This window comes from Zeus faber (assembly GCF_960531495.2).
Source record: "Zeus faber genome assembly, chromosome: 22".
Taxonomy (NCBI): domain Eukaryota; kingdom Metazoa; phylum Chordata; class Actinopteri; order Zeiformes; family Zeidae; genus Zeus; species Zeus faber.
Genome location: NC_137209.1, coordinates 19,170,096 through 19,183,242, shown reverse-complemented (window position 1 = coordinate 19,183,242; position 13,147 = coordinate 19,170,096). Strand labels below are relative to the sequence as shown.

The following is a 13,147-nucleotide window of genomic DNA, read 5'->3' as shown; positions in this document are numbered from 1 at the left end:
TTGGGGGCAATTGCTGGCTTTCTTCTCTTGTCCTTTTGCAGATTTTGAGATATTAATACAAAGTTCAAATCTTAAAAGTGCAGCGTGTAGAATTTAGTGGCATCTAGCGGTGAGGCCGCAGATCGCAACCAACTGGATACCCCTCCCCGTGGGGGTGGAACATAGCTGCCTCGGTGGAGGAGACGGTGGCCGCGAAAAATGCAAAAGGCCCTCTCTGGAAGCAGTGTTTAGTTTGTCCGTTCTGGGCTACTGTAGAAGAAACATGGCGGTGCAACATGGCGGCCTCCGTGAAGCGTACCCGCTCCCTACGTAGATAAAACAGCTCATTCGAAGGTAACGCCAGCACAACGATTTTTTATTTTCATGGGATTTTACCCTATTTAAAACATACTTATGAATATTATATTCCAATTCTGCCAAGTCCATTCCGTAAACTCTACACGCTACACCTTTAACATGGTGTTACTGCGCCCTTTAAAACAAAAAAAAAAAAGCATGACTCGCCAATACCCACACATAGTAATCAGTAGATAAACTACATAGAGTCCGGCTGATTTCATGCTAAAATGCAGTTATTATTTTGTTCATTTTTCTTTAGCACCACCCATTTTATGTTACAATTAACATTTAGGCCAATACGGCACATATTTAGACAATGAGTCTTTCTTAATGCACGTACAAAAACTGTGCAGATATTCCACATTGCATATTAGGAAACCATTTCATGTGAATTTGAGAATTACATAGTACTTTTATTATATCATTGTACTACTTTTATTTGTATTTATTTATATATTGATTTATATTTATTTATATATTTATCTGTGAATCAAACTAAAACTAAAGTTTATTATAATTAGTCATGATACTATTATTGTTATTATTATTATAAAGCATGGAGGGAGCTTGAGATTAAGTAAATAGAAGTTATGATACATTTCAAACCTAGTTAAATGCAGGAAACAGGCCTCACTAGGCTGAGTGTGCTGCCAAATTCCACAAGAGGCGTGCGTGTGTGTGTGTGTGTGTGTGTGTGTGTGTGTGTGTGTGTGTGTGTGTGTGTGTGTGTGTGTGTGTGTGTGTGTGTGTGTGTGTGTGTGCGTGCGGGCTGCCTGGCTTGCTGGCGAGAACAGAAGATAACATCTGAACTGCGATGGATTAGTAACTGGAACCTCGGCACGTTTTATTTTCTGCTCCGTTCAAGGAAACAGGAGTTGGACTCGGCTTTGACCTTCACCAGAACCAGAAGGTTAAAGCCACCTCTCTCTCACCCTCTCTCTCTCTCTCTCTCGCTGTCTCTCTCCAACGTATCATCTGTCTGCACCACAAAGCAGTTCGACAGTTCGGGTTATTGGCGTGTTAGAGCTAAATTCAAGTGTAAAGCTCGCTTTACACCGAATCCGAAAACACATCCGACAGTCTTAGTGTTGGAGCCAAACTTGTCGCATGGGTTGAAACATTGTGAACGCATCCCGCAGCCTCGATCAGACGTGGAAATCTGGCACTGCGGAGGGGGCGGGGCTTATCACAGATGGGCGGGGTTTATGAGAGTGCGTCAGAGCAATTCACATGTGGAATCCGGCTTTCCATTGAAATAAATGGACCGCCGGTTTGTTTTTATCGTTTTTCGGAGTCAGTGTAAAGCCTAACTTGAGTTTGGTGCGTGTCAGTATGACTTTGACATAGTCATAACTCATAGTTATGATATTAGTTGGAGTAAATAGACATAGGTAATATCATACAAACATGTTTTCAGGATTGGAATGTGCAGATATGAGAACCATGTGGGACAACCCAGTATCACACTTTTTCATGCTCATAGTCACAAAATGAATCTATTGAATCATGTCCTGGAGCACTATTGTCCGACTTCTTTAGTACTACACAGAACGAAATTAGAACAATGCATTTAGATTGGGAGATTTTCTAAGACTTTGGTTGGGGGGGGGGGGCAGATATGTACAGTGCACCCTCTAGTTATTGATACTACAAAACAGCAAACGCAAAAGGGTAAGTATGGTGCGTTATGGATACTCAGATATTTCATATTTTTGCCTCAGACCTCCTCAAAAACTAAAACTAACCACTTCCCTTATGACAAAACTACACCACCACTGGGGGGGGGGGTGTGTGTAAAAACTACAAAACTACAATTTTGCCCCACTTTTTTATGCATCTTGAAGCAATGGCCTCATGGGTAAGGCAGTTACTGTATATTGTTATAACCCTAAAAAGGGAAAGACGGTATGGGTGAAAAACGACATGCAAGTGTTACTAGGGGTTTATTTGGTCGGGGAATATACTGCATTGTCAGAATTAATATATGTGATTTTCAAAGCCTTGAATTATATGATAGGCCATTTGAAGTGATTAAATCCAACCCTGCCACTGCAGTTGGGTGTGGATTCTAAGACCATTCATGGTCTAAATTGAATACAATCAAAAAATGTAAACTATACTGTATATACAGTATATTCAAACTCCACATCTCGTTCAAACTCCACATCACTCTTAAGAGCTGGCGTAGCGGAGCGTCTACTTCACTGAGGTTGGGTATGAATTGACAGGTACAGTATGTTACAAAACCTAAGAACCAGCAAACACCATCCTTGTCGGTCGGCGGTGGCATGCGATGTACTGCCTCTTTTTACGCTGGATCAGGCCTCGGCTGTTATCAGATGTCCCACATATGGCACTGATGCTTGACAGATGTGAATCTGCTAGAAATTGAGCCTCAGGCTATAGCTTGTGGGTCTCTCAACTACTTGACGCAGGATTTTGTCAAGTTCCTCCACTGTGGCTGCTGGCCAAACGGTAACCGTAGCCATCGGAACCTTCCCATTAGGCGGTTAAAGGTTGTGAGCAGGGACGATGCTTCCTCCAATGCAATCGGAAATTAATCCCGACATGGCATCCACCAGAGAAAACACCTTGGCCACGACCTCCTTGACGGTGCACATAGGGTAATGCTCTCTCTTGACTTGTTTAGGTTGCTTGGGGTTATGCAGATTCTTATCTTGTTATTGCGTACTGTGGCTACCGTTGAACCCACCCACCCCGTGGACTCTGGTGACGTCCTTTTCCATCTCTTGCAGTTTCTCCATTATCTTATTTTCAAGTGCGGCGGGGATTTTGACTGTGTATGTACCTGTTAGTGTTCCGGTGGTGCGCGTCAGTTCTGGGTAGTCATCTGGGGCGCTCTGCGGTGAGCTGCACTCGCTAGCCGTGCTCGCTTGGCTTTCAGCAGTGTTCTTCAGCGAGTCAAGACGGACTATTAAGCCCAAGTCGTCAGCTGTGGCACCACCGTGCACATTCTCCTGCGCTGCGTACACCATCTCAAACTCTTCACTGAGCTCGCAATTATTGTGTTTTATTATGAGGTCGACTGCGGCCACCGGATTCAGCTTGTGATTGGAGTAAGAGCAGGGTGCCCTCTAAGAGCGCTTCAGTTCACCTGTGTGCAGTAGCAACTGATAGTTGCCTGGTGTTATTGTGTTGCACCTTGCGCCGGTGTCTATTCTGAGCCTCACTGTTTTAGACAGAACTTGAATGTCTACCTCCCATTCATCCTCTCCGGGGAGTCTGACTGTGTCATGTTTATGTTCAGGACGTCATCCTCCCCCCACTCTTCCTGCACTTCCTCTACATACACAGAGTTCATTGCACGCTTCCAACAAACTGCCACCCAGTGGTTTGGTTTGTGGCACTAGGAGCTTTCTGATCCTTTAGCCGGACACTTTCCCTTGGTTCCACATGTGTTGTGGGTCTTTACCACAATATGCTTATAAATCACAGGTGAGGCGCTGTATGCTTTATGTGTACTTTATTGCCAGAACTGGAGACCGAACCGCACATGTGCATTGATCATTCACACAACTGCCAAGGAGGAAGACGCACTACAACTAGTGTGCAGCGTAACAATACATTACAGAGACGTGCAAACACATTAAAAAAAAAAACACATAATAAAATAATCGTCACATGAAACTTAAAACACAAATGCAGATCTCTTTAACATGGGAATACTTCAGTTCTAATTTTTGAGTGTACAGGTTGACCTATATAGGTTTTCTGGCTCTGCACTTTTTTTACGACGCAATAAAAACCAGTTAAAAGGTCTTTTATAAACAAGAATTTAGGTCATTTGGTGAAATATTACTTTGAACTCATCGACACCACAGAAGTAGTCGGTGCCTCAAACCCCACAGATTTTATTCTATCTATCTATATATATATATATATATATATATATAATCTATCTATCTATTTATCTATCTATCAATTCATCCATCCATCCATCCATCTTCTAACCTGCTAATCCTGGTCAGGGTCGCGGTGGCAACAGGGCCAACAGAGCAGCCTTCGTCCCTTTCCCCAGCAACTTTCTATAGATCTATGGATCCCTAGGAGTTTCCAGGCCAGCTGAGAGATATGATCTTTCCAGCGTGTCCTGGGTCTGCCCCGGGGTCCCCTCCCAGTTGTGCCTCCTTACAAGGTGCCCCAACCAGCTCAACTGACTCCTCTCCATGTGGAGGAGCAGCAGCTGTACTATGAGGTCCTACCAGATCACGGAGCTCCTCACCCTATCCTAACCTTCTCCGAATCTACAAAACACATGCAGACAGGTTGGACAAACTCCCATGCTCCCTCGATCATCTACGGCCAGGACGAAAACCGCATTGTTCCTGAATCTGGGATGAGACAATTGACCGGAATCTCCTTTCCAGCACCTTGATATAGACTTTCCTGGGGAGGCTGATTAATGTGACCCCAATAATTGGAACACACTCCCCCTTTTTTTTTTAAATAGGGACCACCACCCCGGTCTGCCAGTCCAAAGGCACTGTTCCCGATGTCCACCGACATTGCAGGTGTGTGTCAACTGGGACAGCCCAACATCCAGGGCCTTCGACACTTCTGGATGGATCTCATCCATCCAGAAGTGCTGAGGAGCTTTCAAAGAACCTCAGTGACCTCTGCCAAGGAAATAGACTGACCCCCAGACACTTCCAGTCCTGCCTCTTCAGAGGGCATGGACATCGGGTTCAGGATTTCCTCAAAGTATTCCTTCCACCTCTCCACGATAATGCCCAGTCGAGGTTGCCTCTTCCCTCTCCCGAGTCGCCGAATGGTTTTCCAGAACCTCTTTGAAGCCGCCCGAAGTCCTTCTCTATAGCCTCTCCCAAGTCCTCCCACACCCTGGAGTCCCTCGAGCTAACCCAGCCCAAAAAGACTCCTTCTACTGCTTGACGGTCCCCTCAACTGGTGTCCACCAGCAAGTTCTGGGGTTGCAGCCATGAGAGGCACCAACCAGCTTTTGATCACAGCTTCTAACAGCTGCTTCCATAATAGAGTTTTTTCAATAGGAGCCATTCTGATTCCATGTCCCCAACCTCGTCCCGAATTTAGAAGAGGACTTACTTTTAAAGTCTTATCTATCTATCTATCTGAACAGTTACCTATCTACCTATCTACCTATCTATCTATCTATCTATCTATCTATCTCATTGAGCATTGGGATTTAAACTTTTATTTGCTGGCCAGATTTAACAATATCTAGAATATATAAATTGTCTGGCAGGTGAGGCGTGGCCAGCGGTTGGAGGCCCCTGCTCTAACAGCATGTGAGCAGTTTGGTTCCCCTTATGTGAGGAAGCAACGCTGCTCTCTGGATTCCAGCTGCAAGGCCCGGGGTCTGCTTTCCCCTCTGGAGGCTGAATGCTACAGTGACACAAACAAACAAACAAACAAACAACAAGACTCTAATATGAGAACAAACAAACAAAAAGACTAATATGAGAACAAACAAACAAACAAACAAACAAACAAACAAACAAACAAACAACAAGACTCTAATATGAGAACAAACAAACAAACAAGACTAATATGAGAACAAACAAACAAACAAACAAACAACAAGACTCTAATATGAGAACAAACAAACAAACAAGACTAATATGAGAACAAAAAACAACAACAAGATTCTAATATGAGAACAAACAAACAAACAAGACTAATATGAGAACAACAAACAAACAAACAACAAGACTCTTATACTAGAATAAACAAACAAATAAGACTTATAGGAGAACAAACAAACAAGATTATTTTTATATAAAACTAAATACATGAATGAGTGCACAATTTTAACCAATTTTCCACCCAATTAGGAAATAAACTAAATAAAACATTTGGCTCCATCTGAGATTTGCTATTATCTATTCTCTGACTGTGAGCTAACCCCTGATGGACAAAGAAAGAGAAAGAAGGACAGAAAGAGAGAAAGAGAGGAAGAAAGAAAGAAAGAAAGAAAGAAAGAAAGAAAGAAAACCAGACAGACAGACAGACAGACAGACAGACAGACAGACAGAAAGAAAGAGAAAGAAAGAAAAGGAGTAAGAGAAAGTCAGAGAAAAAGCAAAAGATAGAAAGAGGGAGAATGAAAGAAAGACTGAAAGAGAAATCGTAAGAAAGAAAAGGAGAAAGAAAAAGTCAGAAAGAAAGACAGAAGGAAGGAAGCAAGACTCATATGAGAACAAACAAACAAGACTCTTAACATGAGAACAAACAAACAAACAACAACAAGACTCATATGAGAACAAACAAACAAGACTCTTAACATGAGAACAAACAAACAAACAACAAGACTCATATGAGAACAAACAAACAACAAGACTCTTAACATGAGAACAAACAAACAAACAAACAACAAGACTCATATGAGAACAAACAAACAAGACTCTTAACATGAGAACAAACAAACAAACAACAACAAGACTCATATGAGAACAAACAAACAAGACTCTTAACATGAGAACAAACAAACAAACAACAAGACTCATATGAGAACAAACAAACAACAAGACTCTTAACATGAGAACAAACAAACAAACAACAACAAGACTCTAATATGAGAACAAACAAACATGACTAATATGAGAACAAACACACAAACAACAACAAGACTAATATGAGAACAACAAACAAACAAACAACAAGACTCTAATATTAGAATAAACAAACAAATAAGACTAATATGAGAATAAACACGATTATTTTTATATAAAACTAAATACACAACAAACAAACAAACAACAACAAGACTCTAATATTAGAACAAACAGACAAACAAGACTATCATGAGAACAACAAACAAACAAACAACAACACTCTAATATTAGAACAAACAAACAAACAAACAAACAAACAAACAACAACAAGACTAATATGAGAACAAACAAACAAGACTAATATGAGAACAAACAAACAACAACAAGACTCTAATATGAGAACAAACAAACAAGACTAATATGAGAACAACAAACAACCAAACAACAGGCCTCTATTATAAGAACAACAAACAAACAACAACAAGACTCTAATATTAGAACAAACAAACAAACAAGACTAATATGAGAATAACAAACAACAACAAGACTCTAATATTAGAACAAACAAACAAACAACAACAACTCTAATATTAGAATTAACAAACAAGACTATTATAAGAACAACAAACAAACAACAACAAGACTCTAATATGAAAACAAACAAACAAACAAGACTAATATTAGAACAAACAAACAAACAAACAAGACTAATATGAGAACAAAAACAAACAAACAAACAAACAACAAGACTAATATGAGAACAAACAAACAAACAAACAAACAACAAGACTAATATGAGAACAAACAAACAACAAGACTCTAATATAAGAACAAAAAATGACAGACTGATATGAGAACAACAAATAAACAACACTCTAATATGAGAACAAACAAACAAACAAACAAACAAGACTCTTAACATGAGAACAAACAAACAAACAACAAGACTCATATGAGAACAAACAAACAAGACTCTTAACATGAGAACAAACAAACAAACAACAAGACTCATATGAGAACAAACAAACAACAAGACTCTTAACATGAGAACAAACAAACAAACAACAACAAGACTCTAATATGAGAACAAACAAACATGACTAATATGAGAACAAACACACAAACAACAACAAGACTAATATGAGAACAACAAACAAACAAACAACAAGACTCTAATATTAGAATAAACAAACAAATAAGACTAATATGAGAACAAACACGATTATTTTTATATAAAACTAAATACACAACAAACAAACAAACAACAACAAGACTCTAATATTAGAACAAACAGACAAACAAGACTATCATGAGAACAACAAACAAACAAACAACAACACTCTAATATTAGAACAAACAAACAAACAAACAAACAAACAAACAACAACAAGACTAATATGAGAACAAACAAACAAGACTAATATGAGAACAAACAAACAACAACAAGACTCTAATATGAGAACAAACAAACAAGACTAATATGAGAACAACAAACAACCAAACAACAGGCCTCTATTATAAGAACAACAAACAAACAACAACAAGACTCTAATATTAGAACAAACAAACAAACAAGACTAATATGAGAATAACAAACAACAACAAGACTCTAATATTAGAACAAACAAACAAACAACAACAACTCTAATATTAGAATTAACAAACAAGACTATTATAAGAACAACAAACAAACAACAACAAGACTCTAATATGAGAACAAACAAACAAACAAGACTAATATTAGAACAAACAAACAAACAAACAAGACTAATATGAGAACAAAAACAAACAAACAAACAAACAACAAGACTAATATGAGAACAAACAAACAAACAAACAAACAAACAACAAGACTAATATGAGAACAAACAAACAAACAACAAGACTCTAATATAAGAACAAACAATGACAGACTGATATGAGAACAACAAATAAACAACACTCTAATATGAGAACAAACAAACAAACAAACAACAAGACTCTAATATAAGAACAAACAATGACAGACTAATATGAGAACAACAAATAAACAACACTCTAATATGAGAACAAACAAACAACAAGACTAATATGAGAACAAACAAACAACAACAAGACTAATATTAGAACAAACAAACAAACAAACAAGACTAATATGAGAACAAACAAACAACAAGACTAATATTAGAACAAACAAACAAACAAACAAACAACAAGACTAATATGAGAACAAACAAACAAACAAACAAACAACAAGACTAATATGAGAACAAATAAACAAGACTCTAATATAAGAACAAACAATGACAGACTAATATGAGAACAACAAACAAACAACACTCTAATATGAGAACAACAAACAAACAACACTCTAATATGAGAACAACAAACAAACAACACTCTAATATGAGAACAACAAACAAACAACAAGACTCATATGAGAACAACAAACAAACAACACTCTAATATGAGAACAACAAACAAACAACAAGACTCATATGAACCTTGAGACAGGACAACTCGTGCTGCGACAACTGCACCTTCATGTAACATTTCTCTATTTACTGATTTAGTTGTTTACAATTTGGCAATAAAGCTGTAAACTGTTGAAATCGTCAGGCAAACTGATTAGAATATAATAATATAGAATAGAACAGAATGTGCCACTATGTTTTCTTATGTTGTGCACTCTGAACTACAACAGAAAACAACTATTTAAATGTTGGGGGGGGGGGGGGGCATGCACTATGGCACCAGAGGTAATTATGTAATGAACGAATGAATAAATAAAATAAAATAAAATGAAATAATCATAATAATCACAACACTCATAATCATAATGTAAATATACGCAGCAAGAACGAATTGCTGTGTGAAAAAAATAAATTAAAAAAAAAAAAGAAATACAATTAAAAAAAAAAATAAAACCTTCCCGACTGGCAGCCAATCAGGAAAGAGCTGCGGTTGCTAGGTAAACTAACCTAGGTAGATGATTTACGGGGGAAGCGGTCCCTGATTGGTCAGCAGCGGGCGCTCAGCTGACGCCGCGGGGGGTATAAGTACCGCTGCGGGGCGCGGCGGCGGCGCAAGTGGGTCCCGTGGCCGTCTGCGCGTCGACCCCCCCGGTGCTGTGTGCGGCGAGTCGAATTAAAGTGGGGATCCGGGAGGAACAGGTGAGCTGAGCGCGGATCTTCTTCCTGCTTGGGTGGGTGGGGTTTTTTTTTTTTTTTGCACCGCTTGCTCAACCGCGCCCTTACCTGTATGACTTGCACGTGACGAATTGATAAAAAAAAACAAAACCTTAAATATTTTTCCCAGGTCCTGAACGCAGGAGAGAGGGAACCTAGAGTCCATCATGGTTGCAACAAGCACATTAAAGAGCAAAAACAGCGAATGCATAGCGGAGCTGGTGGAGAGGAGGCATGAGCAGGCGTGCATCAACAAAGGTTGTTGTTATTATTATTATTATTATTATTATTATTATGTTTTGCTTTGTCCTTTTAAGTTTAAATGCAACACTTGTTTGTCACTGTGGCGCATCTTGGCTGCAGCGGTGCAGGAGGGTGGTGGTGGTGGTGGTGGGGAGGGGATCCTGACGTCATCCTTTCTTCAAGATGACGTCATCGCTCCTGCACGGACCGGGCAGACTGCCGGTCCGGTCCGGTCCGGTGCTGGGGCTGGTTTGAAAACGAGCCCTGCCCTCACTCCGTGCATCACAAAGGGGTCATGGTGGAAAATGGCACCGTGGCTAGAACTTCTCACACATCATTCTGGGATATTTTTACTTTTTTTATTTCACTTTGTATTTTATCCCAAGGAGTTCTAGTCAGTATTATAAAAAAATAAATAAAAACAAATACGTTTCCAAACTTGACTTGTTCTCAATTCTGCTTTAAATCCCCCAACCCCTTTTGACAACAACTTCATTTTGCATAAAATATAAAGTATGAACTTTGAGCCACGTTGGAATAAATGCGTAGACACAGCCTGGGCCCCGTTGCGTCTGAGACGGGGTCAGCCTGAGGGCTGGTGTCTCCGTTCCCCTAGCCGCCCCGCTCCCATAGCCGTGGTGGCCAAGCCGTAGAGCGACGCCCCGGGCCGTTCGTGGAGGGGGGGGCGGGGCCTCGCATCGGCGACCAGGTGCCCGTCGCTCCGGGGCACCTGGGCAACCTGTCTGGAACGACCGGCTCTTTCGGCGACAACTGGAGGAAAGACTCGTACGCCTGTAGTCACCGCCCATATTATGACCACGTTTTTGCTGCGATTCATGGTCGTGCGAATAATGGAGACGAACAAGCGTTTGTTTTTATGCCGCCGTGGTAGTAGCACACAACCAAACTGGCAACATCTCTGTTGCATCTGTGTTTGTTGGTAGAGCATCCTCAACTTGGCAGATGGAAACTCTTAACTCAGCTCCTGTTTATTTCTAGTCCTGCAATAAAATGTTGTAAACGTATGATTGTGGAATCCACTACTCTACAAAAACATCACGACTTGCTCACGTAATCCCGATCCGGCAAATCGGCACAAACTCGTCTGACCCCTTCGTTTTCGCGTCTCTCTCTTCCCCCCCTCCCCACCAGAGCTAGACTTCTGGGACCACTGCCTGGCGGCGCCGAGGTCCGGCGCCCTCTCGCCCGCCGAGGAGCGCGCCTGCCGCCACCTCGCCCGGACGCTGGAGGGCTGCCTGTCGCGGGCCAAGGCCACGGCGCTGCGCTGCTCGGCGGTGCTGGTGCCCGAGACGCTGACGCGGCGCATCGCCCGCGACGTGCTGCGCCTGGCCTCGGGCGAGCCCTGCGGCCTGCGCGGCTGCGTGCTGCACGTGCACGCCGAGCTGGAGAAGGGCGGCTGCGCGCGGCTGGAGCGCATCGCCTGCGACGCCGCCGTGGTGCCCACCTTCGAGCTGACGCTGGTGTTCAAGCAGGACGGCGGCTGCGGCTGGGCCGGCCTGCGGGACTTCCTGCTGCTGGGGAGCTGCTTCGGCCCCGGCTTCCGGCGCGTCCTCAAGCTCAGCCCCGGCTTCCGGCTCGTCAAGAGGAAACTGTACTCGTCCGCTCCGGCCGGGACGGTGGTGGAGGAGTGCTGACGGGGCGTCGGTGAAATGCACTGCTGCCTGAATGTGAACGAGGCGCCGGTGGCGTCCTCTTTTCTAAGTACAATTACAGCTTCATTCGACGAGCGGCCGCCCCTCTCTTCCCTGAGGTTTCGGGATTGGGGGGGGGTTTATGGGATGGCGGGGGTGCGCACGCTGTAGCTTCGAGGTTAGTGCCTGAACGGCTGTTTGAATTCTGGGATGTGGTCTTTTCGTGCCATAACGCGGTGCACTCTGAGTACGATTGTAATCTGACAGAAGCGAGATGTTTCTGTTTTCTAACGGCCTTTGCTGCTCCTGTACATTTCAGTGTTTTTTTTTGTTTGTTTTTTAAGATGTATAATTTGAATGTATTGAATTTATTAGACACTTTTCTGCTGAAGTATGTGATGCATTAATCTGGATCTGACTAGGAGGCTTTTTTTTGGGGGGGGGGGGTCGGGTGCAGTCAGCTGTTGAGGTGATTGAATGTCTTGTCAACATGTTGTTCTCATGGTGCAGCTCGTTCCATGGATGTTAAAACTGCCTTTTTTTAAATTACAAACTTTGGCGCAGTTGTGAAAGTTGGGTGAAGGGTATTTGGGATGTTGTTTTTTTTTTTTCTTTTAACCTTTTTAACATTTTTATACTTCCCCCTTCCTCTTTATGGTGTAGCTTGTAAAGGGACACTTTGCCCAAATGTTATAACCTCTACGACCGGGGGTGGTGACGGTGCCACGCGTCCATCTGCTTTGAATCTTGAGAACAAACGGGTGGAGCTCTGTTCGATTTTTGGTGTTTGTCCAGACTTTTCATAAACTGAGCTTTTTTTTTTTTTCTTTTACAAATATGAAATTCTGTCATGACATGTTAAGTATTGTCTAACCTGACAATAAAACAATTCTGAAGAAAGAGACCTGCTGTGAGCTGGGCTGACGTTGTTTGCCGTCTTGGAGTGGTGCGCCAACTAGTGGCACCATGTTGGAATCACACGCTGCCAAGTGTCTTAAAAGCGTTACGGTCGACCATATTATCCATCATGTCACCACAGTCTTGATGACGCCCGTTTGTGTCGCACCCTTCATACCAAACACGCCGCTCAAAGTGCTTGACTGCAATGGAGGTGAAATTCAATGTATTAAAGTAAAAAAACAATTGCATTTCAAGGACAGGCCAAAATGACGGCCGATCGCAGCCAAGAAGTCGC

General features: G+C 42.0%; 1 protein-coding gene across 3 annotated transcripts; it reads left to right on the top strand.

Annotated features, from left to right (window-relative positions):
• Positions 1-294: 294 nt before the first annotated feature.
• On the top strand, positions 295-12,825 carry LOC307246918 (DNA damage-inducible transcript 4-like protein). 3 transcript variants are annotated; one of them, XM_080022963.1, is made up of 3 exons: positions 295-333; positions 10,188-10,315; positions 11,453-12,825. In XM_080022963.1, exons 2-3 carry the CDS (start codon positions 10,225-10,227, stop codon positions 11,953-11,955), a joined length of 594 nt encoding a protein of 197 aa, XP_079879089.1. In that variant the 5' UTR covers positions 295-333; positions 10,188-10,224; the 3' UTR covers positions 11,956-12,825. The 3 variants fall into 3 exon arrangements, with proteins under 3 accessions (XP_079879089.1, XP_079879088.1, XP_079879087.1); XM_080022962.1 differs by lacking the exon at positions 295-333 and adding an exon at positions 9,965-10,074; XM_080022961.1 differs by lacking the exon at positions 295-333 and adding an exon at positions 9,967-10,042.
• The last annotated feature ends 322 nt before the right edge of the window (positions 12,826-13,147 follow it).